The 16,608-nt window shown below is 47.5% G+C and overlaps 1 protein-coding gene across 9 annotated transcripts in view; it reads left to right on the top strand.

The window, feature by feature from the left end:
* AMOTL1 (angiomotin like 1) overlaps positions 1-15,353 on the top strand; it is an 89,526-nt gene extending 74,173 nt beyond the window's left edge. For 8 of the 9 annotated variants that reach the window (XM_076328273.1, XM_076328270.1, XM_076328269.1 and 5 more), the window contains 6 exons: positions 2,390-2,539; positions 6,253-6,443; positions 7,749-7,874; positions 9,779-10,005; positions 10,727-10,996; positions 12,321-15,353. In XM_076328273.1, the coding sequence (XP_076184388.1) occupies positions 2,390-2,539; positions 6,253-6,443; positions 7,749-7,874; positions 9,779-10,005; positions 10,727-10,996; positions 12,321-12,424 (1,068 nt within the window). In that variant the 3' untranslated portion in view covers positions 12,425-15,353. The remainder of the gene's footprint in view (positions 1-2,389; positions 2,540-6,252; positions 6,444-7,748; positions 7,875-9,778; positions 10,006-10,726; positions 10,997-12,320) is intronic. The other variant, XM_076328274.1, reaches the window with a different exon arrangement.
* Positions 15,354-16,608: the final 1,255 nt, after the last annotated feature.

Genomic DNA, 16,608 nt, shown 5'->3' with positions numbered 1-16,608 from the left:
TCAGATTTATTTGCTTGGATCACCACCTTTTAGCCTTAGCTCTTCTTCATCTTTATTTTCCTAATCCCTGGGACAGGGGCAGTGTTCAGGCAAGTTTGTTGATCTTCTGAATATGTGAATTGTTTCATTAAATGCTTCTTGCTCTAGTAGATCACAATTTGGAAACAGGACAAGAAGTAATTTGCTTAAATTGCATAAGAGAAAGCCAGATTAGGCATTAGGGTAAAAGTTTTCTGGCAGTATAGGAAAATAAGCCGTGAAGTAGTTTGCAGAGGGAGGTTGTGGAGTCCCTACCTCTGGAGGGTTTTGTAAACAGATTGTACAGACATGTGCCAGGTTTTAAGTAGAGCTGATCCTACCTTGCAATGGGAGGATGAACTGGTACCTCTCCAGGTGCCATCCAGCTTTTTTTTATTTGAGTCTGTGTGTCTGTGAGGTAGTGGAGCTTAGTATCATGTACTTCTGATTGCAGTCCCCCTCCCTTACAGATGCATACTGCACTGACAAGCCCATTAATTTAAATGACAACATTTTGTACTTTGTTTTTTAAATGCATGGGTAAATTTTTTGCTTATGAATCTACAGGCAGGATAGAAAAGTCAGAATGGGCTCAAGAACCTCCCTATAAATTTTTGAATGTGGGAACTGTCTTGTTGCATATGTCCAACAAAATTGTTTTGTAAGGCGGTGGACGCGTGTGCATCGCCTCACTCACACAGGCAGAGGTGCACTCATGCGCGAGCATGTGAACCCTGGGGCTTAGAGGGCTTCTGCAAAGCCAAATTCTGGCTGCTGTGGTACGGATGGACTCTCCAGCATCCGGCAGTCTGCTGCCGAGGACGGACCCCGGGGGAGCCCCCTTCCCCCCTCCGATCCACACTGGCGCGGCTGGGAGGTGGCACAGGCACCTTCCTACTGCCAAAATAGCACATTCAGCAAGAAGCCATCACTGTGTCTGTCTTGCCAAGTTGTGCGCTCCCAAGGAATGCAATCTTCGTGTTGCTGCCAGAGACTAGTGGGGATTATAATCTCATTAATTTTCATGGAAAGCCCCAGGAGCCGTAAGCATTAGCCCAGATTACAGCAGGGCTAGGGAGGTCACACTGCCAGTCGTCGGCTCTGGCTGGGGAGGTTTGTTTAGGCCAAGTTTTGCTTTTGCTGTGAACAAGCCCGTCTTTCACTTCACCTGTGACATGGATGGATTTAGGGTGGCAGAAGAGGAATTTCAAGAAAAAGTGATTTTATTATCATTGTAATCAGTGGGAGGGAACCTAGGTGAATCCGGCATCACACAATTAAAAAAACCCCAAACTTCTTTTGCACATGCCCAGGAACAAGGCAGCAAGGGACTGCAGCCTGTGGGGAGAGCAGGCAGACCCTGCTGCCACAGCCCCATGGGAGAGTTTTCAGGTCAGTGTCCACACTCCCCAGGGATGAGGACTGCTCACAGACACCAAGGTGTGCCTGGCCCCCATGAGCTCGCCCCTTCTCGGTGCCAGATTTTGGCTGGGGGTCAGGTTTCAGCACAGGCTTTGATGCCCATACCAGTGCCCGGCACAGCTGATGCCCCAGCATGTCCGGCATCTGCAGCCTCCTCTCCCCGAGGGCTCTCAAGTGTGCCAGCTCCTGCCATGAGCCCTGATCATGATACCCTGTGGTGTCACTGAGTGCCTAGTGGCATGGTAGGAGGGCAGAAGAAGTGGGGATAGCCGCTAAGCACCCTGAACATCTGCAGTCCACTTGCAAATTCCTTTTGGGGTATGCTGCTTGCGCAATCTCTGGCAGTAAAACCCTGTATTGCAAAATCCTTGTGTCATGTTTAGCCCTTCAGTAATTGCATTATATACGTAAGGAGGGCCCGCCTTTAACTGCCAGCACATCGATATGGCCAAGCCTGTGAGCAGGATAGAGCAGGTGGAGCGCTTCTGGCTGCTGGCACTCCGCTTGTTCCACCTGCGTTGGACAGATACACAGGGTTGAAAAAACGAGACTCTGTTTGGGTGCAGACAATGTGCCAAGTGTTACCAGTCAATAAAACCCACTGGGATTCCTCTTAGCTGAGGCCAGCCTGTGTGCTTGCCCTAAGAGTATCCACCATGACTGCTCTTGCTCAGAAATGGCCAGCAGGTTTCATGGGTACCGGATCCCAAATGGGTGGAAGATCTGGGCAGCATTCCCTCCGAAAGGGGTAGAGCTGCCCCAGCAATGCCCACTATGCACTTTCCCTGCCCATCAAAGGGGCACCATCCTTCCCCTGCAGAAACTCTGCAAAGCAAATGGCCAAAGCCATGCTTGCGCCCAACACGCACCTACAAGTGCACAGCAGTCTCGGTGGCCCAGGGCGGGTGTGCGGTGCCTCCCGGCGCTGCTGACCCCCTGTCCCCCACAGCTGCGCAGGAAGCAGGCCTACGTGGAGAAGGTGGAGAAGCTGCAGCAGGCACTGACGCAGCTGCAGGCAGCCTGTGAGAAGAGGGAGCAGATGGAGCGGCGGCTGCGCACACGCCTGGAGCGGGAGCTGGACTCACTGCGGATGCAGCAGGTGAGGACAGAGTGGTCTGTGCGGGACCCCAGCATGGGGCCTTTGGCATTGCTTTTAAAGAAGGATGGTCGCTTGCAGACCTGCGAGATGCCACCTTGCTTTTGGGTTTGGGTCATTGGGCTTTCCACCTAAGCCTTTCCTAAGTGGATGCCCCATCATTGGAAGTGTTCAAGGTCAGGTTGGACAGGCCTTTGAGCCACCTGATCTAGTGAAAGATGTCCCTGCCCATGACAGGGGGGTTGGACTTAGATGATCTTTGAAGGTCCCTTCCAACCCAAACCACTCTATGATTCTAACTCCTGATTTTCAGTGGAGGATGGGGGAGCTCTGCAGTGGGGCTGCTGGACGCGGCTGAGCCCTGCCTGCAGTGGGGCTGGGAGGTCCTCGCTCCCCTGCTCAAGGGCAGGCAGGGCTCTGCCCCTACATGTACCCCCACACCTGCCAGGGGAGAACATCCTTCCAGGTTTCTCTCCAGCAATCACAGATTGTGCAAGGTCAGCTCCACACCGAAGGAGGAGAGGAAAGGTGCAGTACACATGGGCGTCAGATTTAGCCCACAGATTTTGGCTGATTTTTTTATTGAAAAAGCAAGGTGGGATGATGTGGGATTAGGTGGGAGCAAGGGCTCAGACAATATTCATTCTGGACAAAGATGATGTACTTGGTTCACAGAAACCTCTGTCCATAACAGATCTGGAGACAAATCACAGAATCATTGAATATCTTGTTGGAAGGGACCCATAAGGATAATCGAGTCCAATGGTGTCATCATCTTCAGACAATAAATTATTTAAAATCAGTCCAGTCCAGACTGGCTAGAAGTGTAGTTTTGCATTTCTGTCCCCTTGGTTTTTTGGCAGCCCTGTGTCCTCGGAGGGATAGCATTATGCTTGTATTTTATGCACAGTTATTTCTTTGGTTAAGTAACCTGGTCTCTCACATTCTCCTCCATCCCCGAGTCCCAAAGTCCAGTCATCTGTGAAAAGGGGAGAAAGAAGCATGGGAGGTTGCAGGGAGGATTTCCAGGTTACAGCCAGCACCAAGTGCCAAATACACGGGCACTGGCAAGCAGATGTACTAAGTGTATCAAACCACCACTTGGGGAAAAACCAGCAACATAAGCAAAGCATGATGCTTTTGTAACTCTTGAAGGGCTCACTCATATCTCTGTCAAGAAATACATCTGCTGCAATAACCCTTCCTTATTTATGAGCCATTAGTGGAGACCAAAGCAGCTGTTACACAGAGCTTGTGCTGCCAGAAAGCAGAGGGTCTGATTCTGCTGGCAGGATGCGGCTGGGAAACAGCTTTATGGGCAATATCAGCGGTTTGCAGAGTCACGAGGTGGCCGGACCTGAGAGCACCTCCTCGCTGGCAGCCGCAGGACAGGGCAGGGCAGTTCCCCCAGCACCCCTCCAATGGTATCACTGTCACTGCTGCTCCCTGGAGACCCTTCCCATCCATCTTGGCTCTTCCTTGCTGCTGTATGTTAAATCTTTCTTGCCCTGTCCACCGTGGGCTTGCTGTTCCTGTCTTCTTCCAGTAGCTCTTCTGAATTGCCCCTTAGCCTGCTCTCCTCCAATTTAGAAAAGAAATTACATGGGGTATGACATGCTAATGCTGGTGTAAATGAAGGAACGTTTGAGAAAATACAATTAAAATTCAAGTGAAGGTAAAACTAGAACTAGAAAAGGTTTTGTTCTCTGGGCTGGAATATAGGGACAAATTGATATATTAAGTAACTGGGATAGACTGTCAACAAAGTCCTTGTCTTGGGAGTTCAGGCTACGTCTGCTCATTTTGGCAGAAAATTCCTCTGTAACTTACAGATTGTTTCATTTTTAATTTTTTTTTTTTGGCACTGTAATCAGCAACTGCATTTTGGATTGCCGTAGTTCTCAAATGCCTACACCAGTTCCCTCTAACAAGTTTTAAGAAGAAAGATACTCTGACTTCACATCTCACCTATCAGCTTTGAGAGGAGACTTTGGGGTATTTTTTACTATTTATACCTTTTGTTTTATGAGCCACAACCCTGCAATGAATCATGTTGCTTCAAGGCGCCCCAACTTTTTACTTCAGAGCTGTCTTCTCTGAGTTATCAAAGTTATATCTACTGAAATATTTTCTCATCACAGAGAAAAAAGAGCTTTTTTTCTCCTTTTTACTGGAGTCAGCAGAACAGACGCAGCACACAAGGAGACAGCGAGCCAGAGTATCTTCTGTTCCTGGCTTGTTGGTAACCGAGTCCAAATAGCAAACCTTCATTATCGCTAATGCATGAGCTAGGACCAAAAAATAAAATCCTTTGACTTAGTGTTACAGGCTGAGCGTGCAGGGCTGGCAGAGGTTTTGACTGAAAATGAAGACGACAGGCACCTGTGATGTCCCAAGATGCCATTTACAGACCAGGGCTGCGCTTCAAAAATATATCCTTCCTGCCAGGGATTTGACAGTATTTGAAGTGTAAGTGCTGTTTTTTGCAGAAGACTTGCAGCCATTGCTCCTAAGGGTTACTCCATATTGCACTCTTCCAGAAAGCAGCTTCCAAACACGTTACCGCACCAAAGGCAAAGGCCACAGCCCTCCCTGGTGTCTCTAGTTTCCCATAAGCAGGGGATAAGTGTCTAGATGGAGGAAATGTGGTTTGGAAAATGGAAACAGTTGCTGCAGCCCTTGCTCTGGTGTGCCGGTACTGGAGCAGGGAGGGGCTTTGCCAGTGGAAGCTCGTGGTGTAGCACGGATGAGAAGCCGGTGCTCCCGAGATACAGTTTCCCTTTTAACACAGTCCTGTGTGCCATGGAGTATACCAAATCTCTTGCATTTTTTTATTGAAAAAACCATTTACTTCTATTGACTTCTTCCAGAGCTTCATGCCTCTCCCCCGGGTGTGCTTATTCCACCCAACCTCCCCTGAGCCGAGGGCTGGATCTCCGTCCTCCTTCACTCTCGACCAGCAGTGAGAGGAGCTCGGGAAGGCTACCTGTGCCTCTTAGGTGCTTTAATTAAGTACCTGTAACTGGGCGGGATAAATCTTGCCTGGATAAGTGCTTTCCTCACAGCGTAGATACAAGGGGTTACGCACCCACTGCTGCTTGTCAGCATCCCATGGGAGCCACTCTGCAGTGCCTGGGGATCTTCAAAAGTTACCTGCAGCACCACAGAAAGCATCTTCTGAGGGCACATTAGAACTAATGTGCTAGAAGAGACAGGCATAAATCCATGTCTGGGATATTTTCCCAGCCGCTGTTTTAAATAAGTTACATGTAGCTAGGTTACATGTCACTTTTTTTTCTGCTTTTATATATAAACCCTCTGGTAATAACTGCCTGTCCATACCGAGCACTGCCCAGCCGTGTGATGAAGTCCCAGCAAGAAGAATATCTTTTAAAGCTTCATTGCTTCTTTTTCCTACCAGCTTTTTTTCCTACCTTTTCCCTTGGCTTGGGATATCCCACAAAATCCCTGCACATCCAGGGAGCAGCCGGATCCCTACTTCTGTCAGCGTGGTCTGGAGAAGCGTGTGCTGGGCTTGCACACACGGTCAACCTGCCTGTCCTCCTGCAACGTAAGGGGTTTAGCCGGGGTTTCCCCTTGCCCCTGCCAAAAGACATGGGGATGTCTTTGTGAGCTCCAGAGAAGACGTGGGGAAAAAAGGGCCAGTAGCTCCCATACTTGGCAGGAGGTGAATATCTTGCTGTTTCCACTGGCAGAGGCAGGGCAGCTACCAGGCGAGCAGCCTCCCGGAGCACAATGCCCCAGCCCTGATGGAGCTAGTGCGGGAGAAGGAGGAAAGGATCCTGGCCCTGGAAGCTGACATGACCAAGTGGGAGCAGAAGTACCTGGAGGAGAGTACGATCAGGCACTTTGCCATGAATGCTGCAGCCACGGCTGCAACGGAGAGGTAAGATGTTGCTGCAAGTGAGCAACTCTGTTTGCAGCGGAAAGCATGGGGGAATAATAAGGAATGGATATTTTCTTACAGTTGGATTTTGCTTGCCTTTCCCTGCTGAGTCGCACTGCAAGGGTTAATGTGCCTTTCCGTGGTGTCATGCCAGTGAGATACAATAGTTGGTTAAGACAGGATTTACCCTTCTGACCAGGTCCAAAAGTTTATCAAATCCAGGTACCAGACTCAAGCCATGGCCTCAACGGCAAAGACTGGGGCTGCCAAATTGCATAGCATAGATGAGGCAGCTCCTCCCTACCACACCAATGGAGCAAGGAGAGACTGTTGATATATGGCTGCATCCATCCCGCAGTCTGCAACGTGGTCGTTTTAAAAACCTGTAATGAGGGAAATTTTGTGGCCTAAGTCCCCTGTTTCACCACTTCATTAAGCTTCAAAATAAAAAGGTTCTCCTGATAGCTAAGCTAAACCTCTTTACGGCAAACTACCTCAATTGATTCTTGTCCTTCCCAGGTGTACATGATGAACAACAGATCACTGTCGACATTGTAACAGCCTTGTAAATATTGGAAGACAGATATGCCCTGTTGTATCTTCCCTGGCCTGAACTAACTTACTTCCTTCAGCCATTCCTCACGTCCTAGTGTAAACCCCTTCCCATTCCCATTGCATTTGCCTGGACTGTCTCCAGTTTGTGTCAAAGCGTGGTGCCGAGAAGCACACAAGGCACTGCAGCGAGGCTTTCCAGCGATGAGGAGGATGGGATAATTAACTTCTCACCCCAGTTTCTTAGAAGCCAAATGCCCTGAAAACATCCTAAAATGAGATTTCCCTTTGAAACGCAGTTGAGTGTGTGACTCAGGATGATCCTTTTCTTTTGCACTCCAGTGTAGGCAGCAATTCCTGAGCTATTTTTCACCTTCCAGAGTGTGCAATTTTGTTTCTCATTTGTGATGTAGTCTTGTTGACTTGGGACCATTTCCCCAGTGAGTGAGTCCTTCTGATGTCTGACCCTGTCCTCTGGGACGGTTGTGAGCCCCATGGGGTTCGCCCACGATTTTAGCGTGCTCTCTGTTCAATGAGCCCAGTTATTTAATGGTGTTAATGACTAAACCTGAGCCAAGAGTAGACCGCAGCAAGGCAACCCAACACCAGACAGCTGTCTGCTTGAAGGCAACCATCAGTAGCTTGCTCTTTGAATGTGGGTTTGGGGTTTTCTTTGCAAGGACCAATCTCACTTGTAAAAGCTGCCCTCACAGCCTCAGGAGCCCGACTCACCATGTTGAACCACTTTGCCAGGGATGCCTCGGCCCCGAGCCACTCGCGCAACGGCAGCTACGGTGAGAGCGTGCTGGAGGTGCGGGGCTGGCAGGAGGAGGAGGAGATCGTGCAAGCCAACCGGCGCTGCCAGGACATGGAGTACACGTAAGGGGCCATTGTGCCATACCTGCTCGTCGTGGGGTTTGGGCTGGGTTCAGGTAAACCAGGATGCCCTTCTGTTCCTTCATGCATGCCTGGAAAGGATGGGCTTAGCTTCACTTGACTTAGTTTTGCTCTTCAGCGTTAAAACAGGGATTAAAGTGTTGCTGTCGTTAGGTAACTTCCTCCCTACCTTCCCGTTAAACCTCTCTGTGCCAAAAATGACCTTACAAAACAGACATTGTTCCACTATTAAAAGGAGGTTGGCACGCGAGGAAGCTGAATGCTTGTTTAATCTCAGTGAAAATCCCCCTCTGGAAACAAGAGCATCTGGTTGTAAAAGCTGAAGTTGTAATCCCACTCCTACATAATGAGCAACACGAGGGCTTGCCTTTGCCTCGCTCTTTGCTCCTTGCCTGCTTACTGCTCTTTCTAGATACACTGTTTCCCACATCCAAGTTGTGTGATGGTCACATTGGCATTTAGGAACAAACCTGCAAAATTTAGCACCACAAGCACCGCTAAAAAAGATGCATTTACAAGCAGTAGAAGATATAAAATAAACTTTTTTGGGCACAGGCAGTCAGCGAGAGTAACATTCGTTGTTGCAGATACTTCTCCATTTTCAGCACAAAAGTGGACATGTGGCCATGTAGTTCAATGAGCATTAGACCGGGGCAGTATTTTTAATCCAGACACTTTTCCTGGTGAAAATTGGCCTTTTGATGAGTAAAAATCCCTTGAGAAAGTTTGTGTATTCCTCTACGTTTTTACTGAAAAACTATTTAAAATCTGGTCTTCAGTGTTGGCTTCCCCACAAAAACACCGGTCTGCAGACATTTTTATAAAAAGGTCTATTTGTTGCTTGTGGAAAATATCAATGATTGTTTTTACTGGGTTTGGTTTTTGTTTTCCACTCACAGATGCAAGCTAATCCTGCTTCCAGTGAAGTAACGGAGTTTTGCCATTGACTTCATTAAAGATAGATTATGATCTTGTGTTTTCATTGCAAATTAGACATCTCATTATGAAAACTAATGCCCACATGAAGTTACTAGCTATCTCCCTTGTACGTATAGGTTTTCCAGATGCGGCATTTTAGCTTTCACTGCTTCACAAAATGCAGCTGCATTGGACTATATATTGTACATCACAGTCAAGCTATAGTCATCTGGCTGTCATACTGTACATGTACAATTATTTTTTTTTTAAATGTGGTTTTGTAGTCCTTCGGTATGATTTGATGTTAATCATTCCTGGAGAAAAGTCTCAGAGAATCCTATTTTTTTGTGATTTGAGAGTCTTCGGGGTCTGTATGAGAAAAGAAGTGAGCTTTGCTCGGCTCTGCACTCTGTGTGCTGATCGTTTCTGCAGTAGTGGGGGAGAAGCAAGAGCCCAGCCCAACTGTTAGACAAACCAAAGGGAACCTTTCCGCTCGGGAAGGTAAAGACCTTCAGCAGGTCTTTACTCCAGCTGATGACAGACCTGAATCATGGGGTTAACTCAGCCTGCCAAAGGAGGGTTTCCAGATTTGGCCCCGATGTATTACAGGGTGGAAATTGCCTGTGTGTTTGTTTTCTGGTGAAGGTAGCAATCTGCAGCCCAGTCGGGATACTGCCCTCATTGCTCCTGCTGGGCTGGTAAAGTCACAGCAATAGGTGGGTTCAGTTAACCTTGCAGAAAAGAGTTCCCAGTTTTGGCTTAATAGCTAGAAACGCTGCCTGTTTCGAAGTGCATGGCTATCCTCAGAGGAACTGGTGGGAGCTGCCTTGTCCGAGTCGCTCAAAACTGGAGGGGACAGAGCAGCAGGGCATGTGCCCGGGGACCCATCCTGCTGCCCCAGGGTGGGGAGAGCTGCCCATATAAATGTTTCTTTCATTCCTGTAAGCAAGGCATTCATATTTTGGCAGAATAAAGAATCTCCATGCAAAAATAATTGAGAAGGATGCCATGATCAAGGTCCTTCAGCAACGGTCACGGAAGGACCCCGGGAAAGCCGACAGCACCAGCCTGCGACCAGCTCGGTCCGTCCCCTCCATTGCCGCTGCTACGGGCACGCATTCACGCCAGACCTCGCTCACCAGCAACCAGATAGCTGAGGAGAAGAAGGAAGAGAAGATCTGGAAGGGAAGCATAGGTGAGCTCAGTTTTTGCTTAAGCTTTGGCTCATCCATCACTTTGTCCTAATCCTTCTGCTTGAGCTTAGCAAAAGTGACCCTGGCTATGGCACACATTGCCCCGACGGCTCATTTCCAGAGCATTTTCCATGGAAAGAACGTGTGTCCTTTTGCTGAAGTAAAAAATCAGTCATTTTTTAACCTTGCATTGTATCTTAATTATATCTTTAATCATATTAAATCATTCTGCACTGATTACGGAAAGCCATCATTGGGGGAAAGCCTGCCAGAAACAAGCAGATGATATTTGCAGCTTTGTGGGAGTAAATAACAAATTTAGGCTAGAAAAAAAGCCTGCTTAAACAAGAGGGTGAGCATCCCTTTGGGTAGGAGTGCATGATGTGATGCAGCAGCTAAATGGGAAAATGAGTGCAGGACTGTGGTTTGGGGCCGCATGGGACAAGGGGGTATGGAGGTGTGTGAGGCTGTGCTGGGGGTACCTCTGGGACGGACGTGCAGAAGGGGATGCAAGAAAGGGCAGCTGCTCTCAAAAGGCTGGTTTTGTAGGAAAGTACCATGTGGATGTCAGGAGAAGAGCAACAGGCGGTATCAAGGGGAAGAGCTAAGCTGAGCTAAAGGGCTGGAGACATATCCAGACCAGCGCCTTGTAGCTCTGAGGTGGGACAGAAGGAGAGCACTTACATTCAAGCTGGGATGTGACTGACCACCACGTGTTTTCAGGGCTGCTCTTGGGGAAGGAGCACCACGACCACCCATTGGGTCCCTCGCTGCCTCCTCCGCTGCCCTCCTTGTCCTGCATGCCCATCCCAGCACCGGCGGCCTCCCACACGAAGACGGGCAGCAAAGACAGCAGCACTCAGACGGACAAAAGTGCCGAGCTCTTCTGGCCCGCCGCCGCCTCCTTCCCTGGCCGTGGACGGCTGGGTACCACCCCCTCGCACAGCCCGGCCCCACGGCCCCCAGGGACACGAGTGGCCGGTGAGAAACTGGGTGAGCTCTGCCAGATCCCCGCATCGGTGCGAAACGCCAGCATCCTCAGGGCTGTCAGTAGATCCCCAGAGGCACCCCAGTGTTGATGGAGGGGGGTGATGCCTTCACAATTTGTAAGGTGGTGGGAGGTTTCTTCAGGGAAACTAAAATCGTAGGGAGGGAACTTTCCAAGGTTGCCCGGTCTGGCTTCGCAGAGCTTTGTGCTTGGCAGCTTCTGTAAAGCTTCACTTGCCTGCGGCAGGCAGAGTTTCCAACAAATGCAATTATTCATGCTGCCAAAGATAAAATTACAGTTTCACACCTTGAAAACACTCCGCACCTGCTCACATACTAAGACCCTTCTCTTTTTTTCAACTTAAAACATGGTTATTGAAAACACCTTTTTCTCCCTAATTTTTAAAGGAAACCTGTGGGGAAATAGTAAGGAGAAAGTGGAGATTTGGGGGGGGGTAAAGAAATACAATTTTAATTATTTTTGAAAGGTGGAAACTGCTGGTTTGCAGCAAGGGAGACATTTATTTTATACACATTATTTTGAAAAAGCCAGTTTCCTACACATTCATCTTGTCTCAAAAGCAAGCCTTCCCTCTAAAAACATGCCATGTATCATTAATCGGGCCGAATATCACTGATTGCTTGAAAATCTGGATTACTGTGTTTTGGGAAATCCAGATTGGAATTTGTTTCCAGGTACTTTTAAAATAGTCTTTCAAGCTATTCCTGCTTATAAGAAATTAGAGTCCTCCTTCTCCCTGAATTTGACTTTCGAGAACTATGGTGGTGAAGATAAACACCTAACAACATCTATCATACATTGTGATAATTGGCCATGTACATTCTCTTATCCCATCCCACTGGCAAAGTAATACATTTTAGATTAAGCCACCTACCTGATTATTTGTGTACTGCCTTCGTAATGTTTTAAACTCCAAAATTTTGTACTTGATGCAGAATAGCAGCATACATGTGGAGAGCTACCGTGGATCAGATGACAAGTAGTAATTTGGTAAAGTGATGTAGACCTTTCACAAATGCCTGTTTATCTCTAGGGCTACAGCTAAAGAGGTACTTTGGTCTGTATCTCTTAAATACTGTCTTTACGCCTGCCCTTGGGGTCTGTGCACACCAACACACCTACTGTCATTGTGCAGGGAATTCAGCATGACATGTTCTTGGCCTCCTGATCAAATTTGGCTTTCAGTATGTAGGATGTACAGTTAAGATGTGCTCCACCACCACCCAAAAAAAAAGGGTTTATATTTGGTTTGAACAATTTGCTGTTCAATTTGAGCTGAAGACCAACTTTCCCTTCTTCTCATTGCAGAGAACTCAAGCCACGGGAAGCTGCCCGACAGCAAAGGCAGAGTGAGCAGCTTGCTCCACAAGCCTGAGTTTCCAGATACAGACATGATGGAAGTCCTCATCTGAGCAGAGGACGGCATCTCTGGGCTTTCGTGTGCGTACAGCCAGGTCCAAGATGGTCCTCGGTGTGCCAACCTTAAAAACTAACCCTGAGAGTTTGAAGAAAGATAGAGAAAGTTTGTGCCCGAAATGAAGCTTGAGTTGATAAGTTGACTTTGGACCAGGAGAGAAGTCAAGTGCGCTGAAGAGGAGCGATGAAATGAACATCTGGGATTTTCTGAGCAGAAAGGGGCGTTGAAAACGGAATGTGGCGTGAGAAGGGGATCGTTGAGGGAAAAGGAAACTGCATTTTCTGGTGTAAAGAGAAGGTAGTGAAGTTACAGAATGGGTGCAAACTGCCGCTCTGTTTTCCTGCCTCTCTGCAGCCGGGACAGGGAATGAAATCCCGGCTCTTTTGAGGCCAGAGGGAGTTTCTCAATAACCCAGGAGAAATTTGCATCTTTCTCAGTATCAATTCATTTCTCAAAAGTATTCACTGCTTAATTTCAGTGAATAATTGGTCCATAGATGTACACAGCAGGTTCTTCTAAGTATTTGTTTGAAGTGGTGTGGTGTGGTTTTCCTGGGCAGGCAGGTCAGGTGTCTCTTTCCTAGCTGGACAAGTGTTGCTCTTGGAGCTGGATTTACAGTGCAAATATTCATGTCTTGCAACCTCAGAGCTTGCTGAGACTCCTTTTTTTGGTAGGAGCAGTTGTTGGCTGGAATTCCCATGGAGGATGAAAGTAGAGGAGGGGAGGAGGACCCTGCTGAAGCAATCCCTTTTGTAAGGATGGGAAGGTTTCAGGAGCGAAAGTTGGGGGAGGATCCCGGTAGCTTCCCAAAGGGCTGTGCAGTGCAGAAGCTCATTCAGAGGGGGGTTGTGTGGGTGCATTTCCACTGGAGTTAATCTGGGCTTGCATGTGAGATCAGAAGATGCCTCTAACTGTGCAGTGGTTCATAGTAGTGGAAGAATCAGTGTGTTTGTGGTAAGAACAGGATTTTTCATTATTTTCAGTGCCTACAGCCAAATCCTACCTTCCTTGAGCATACAAACCTGCCGTTCAAGCTGACGTGGGACTGGGGATTAAGGGGTGTAGGATCAGGCCGGGAAGGGTTTAACTGCAAAGCAAAGCATGAGCATCATCTGTTTTCTGTGCTGAGGTGCAGTTTCTTTTCACCTTGTTTTAACCAGGGTGGAACATTTCTCATTTTCAGCTTAGTCCCTGATTTCTGTAAGAGGTGGCGACTGTCTTTGTAAGACAGCCAACTCACCAGCAGCATTAATCATGGCATACCATTTGCTTCATGCATTGCACATGCTGATAGGGAAATTTTCCTCTTGGAGGTATTTTTGTGTTGGCTTTGCGGTTCCTGAACCTTGTGGTGCACCGTAATGACATTAGGAAGAACTTGGCTTTGGGAAAATGGGTGATGGGATTTTATGTGAAGCTGCCTAGAGTGGAAAATTGATGGGTGCTGGAAGTAATCGTGTGCTCAGGGCTGGCTCAAGGTCACCCCTTCCTGTAGGTATCGGATCAGAGCCCTTGATTGTGAAAACACCAGGCACTTTAAACTCTGCTTTCACTGAAAACTGAAGTCCTTGCAACCTCAACGCCTGCAGGGGCCAGAGCCCTGCGCTCAGTACTGCCTGGCTGATACCTTTTTTTAAAAAACAAAATGGCTATGTTAAATCTATGCACTTATTTTTGTGTGTACATAGAATTAGACATACGTCGGTGTCGCCCTCTTTCTGATTTTTGCACTTCTTAAACCAAGTAGCGGTAGGAAGGTTGTGCGGGCAAGCGAACTGTGTGTTTTGAGTATTAGCAGCTTTGCATTGTGAAACCAAATGTTGTAAAACCCTTGGAAGATGTTACGCAGCTTAATATATGCCTTGTAAAATAATTTTATTTTTTTCTCTAAAGTTAATTTAAAGGTTGTAAGTGTTTGCATAAAAGCTGGGCCCGCGCGTGGCAGCAGCGCTGACCCACCTCCGTAGCCCTTCCTCGAGTGTCTGTGGTTGGAGCGGGGCAGGAGGAAGACAAAGCAAGGGAATACAAGTAAAATGGTGGTGAATATTTCATTTCATCGTTTTTCTCCAAGAAATAAGGATACCCAGGTGCTTGGAAGTCCCTAAGCATTTTATTACCAGCTGTACCATTTCTTTTGATGAAACTATTTAATAATTTGTGTACAGGCAGACAGCTAGGTGTCCAGCAGAAACAGTGTTGGATCAGCACGTGTGATGTGGCTTTCAGTTATGTTTGGTAGTGGTGTAGCTCAGCTTCTCCAAGTCAGCTAGAGTACAGCACTCCTCCTCCTCCTCGTGGAGACCACAGTTCCTCCAGTTTCTGGTACGTGGTAGGTGTGTTTACAGCCGATGCTGCACCAGATTCATGGTCACATATAGGAAACCATTTGTTAGAGACTACGGTGTAGGCAGCTCTCATTTGCTTTTGGAGTCATAGCTCAAATAAACTCAAAGGTTCATTCTCCTCAATTATGTTGAAGTCAAGAGATGTTAGTTTTCCTGGAGGGAAGGTCTGGAGGACCAGCAGGTCTCCCCCCAGCCCGAGCACTAGCAGGACTTGCGTGGAGCACTACTGCCATAAATCAGTCCCTCTCAGCAGAGCGGTGCAACTCCATTTGTGCTGGTTTTCCCAGCTCTTTGAACTGTTTTGCGTTTTGGGAAACTGTGCTGTAGCCGTTCCAGGTGACGTTGGTAACTAGTTGTAAAATACTGTCATTTCTTATTGTCGTTGGTTGTATAGAGAAGTTGGTGTACAGTGTTGTACAGCTGGAGGGTTATTTGTACATAGGGGGGAAAATGAAGAACGTTATGTGTCACCCACAGCAAATATTGATATTGTTGGTCAGCCAAAGATTTCTTATTCTTTGCTGTTTAAACTTGTGCCTTAATATTGTATATAATAAATGTATAAACATGTTTCTTTTCTCACTTTTCCAGTGTGAATATATTCAGTCCCCAAGAAGAAAGGACTTTTTAAACAATTGTCTAAGCTTTGCACACAACGTGCTAAGACTAAGAAGTGATACCTCGGGGACTTTAAAGTTGCGTCTCCTCTGTTTTTCATAGCTGTTAATGAAAGGCCCCGCAGCAGGTGCTGTCAGTAGGTGTATATGGGCACAAAATCGGTGGGTCTGCAAAGCAGAGGATCAAACTGAGAGCTTTGACAAGCAAGAAGAGCAGGATTTTAGTGAGATCATCTTCACCTGAAGGAAATGGGGGTGGAAACTTAAGGAGACATTTTGGCGAAGATCTAAAGATCCTTTAGCCCTGCATTGCCGCTAAGCATAGCACTCCCATTGATTTTTTTTGTTTGTTTGTTTGTTTGTTTGTTTGTTCTTGAGGGTCTGGGGTTTCTTTATTTGACAGGTGTTGGACCAGTGTGAGTGAGATACCTAAATACCTTGTAGATATTCTTAAATTACTATAACGTCCTCAGTAAGGAGTAAAGATCAGATCCCATTTCAAGCTGTTGCGTGGGCAAGGGGAGTGCTCCAGCCCGGTGGAAATACTGCTCGTATGTTTGCTTATGCAACTGAAATAAACTGGGGGAGGGGAGCAAAAGTTACCCAAGTGTCTGGCTTTGAGTAAGGGAGGTTTGCTCAGCAGGCTCTCACATGCTCTTGAAAGTGTCTGTTAGAGAATTCCTGAATCGGGTCCCAGGGAGCTGCAGGCATGAAAGGCATGAAAGCCACTAAGGGCATCTCTCCCCTGTGGGCTCTCCTCTGCCTGTCCCAACCTCCTCTCCCCAAATCCTCGCACACATTAAAAAACACAACCTGCCCTGGGCAGGAGTGTGTCAGCAAAGACCCAGGGGTTTTGCAGAAACTCGAGCAGCGGTTTGCTTCACCCACATCCTGGCACCTTGTGTTCCCTGTGCGAGCATGGGTCGGCCTGACCCATCTGATTGCTCCATCTTCAAGACATGGCAGCTGGAAGTATTTTTAGTGCTCTGGCTCTTTACCACCAAGAACAAAAATTTGGTGATTGCTGAGATTATGGCTTTTCAGCTTTCTTCAAGTCAAGATTTGACAGTAGGATTTGGGGCTTAGCTTGGTTTTTCAAGGCCATGGGAGAAAAGAAATCAACAGAGGCAAAATCAGTATTAGGGTGGGGAAAGCCCCGTGGCCAGCTGTGTTCAGATATAACAAGACGGGGTGTTATCCCATTTTTCAGTTGTGCC

This window comes from Aptenodytes patagonicus, chromosome 1 (assembly GCF_965638725.1).
Source record: "Aptenodytes patagonicus chromosome 1, bAptPat1.pri.cur, whole genome shotgun sequence".
Lineage (NCBI taxonomy): Eukaryota > Metazoa > Chordata > Aves > Sphenisciformes > Spheniscidae > Aptenodytes > Aptenodytes patagonicus.
This window is presented reverse-complemented; position numbering and strand designations above follow the sequence as displayed.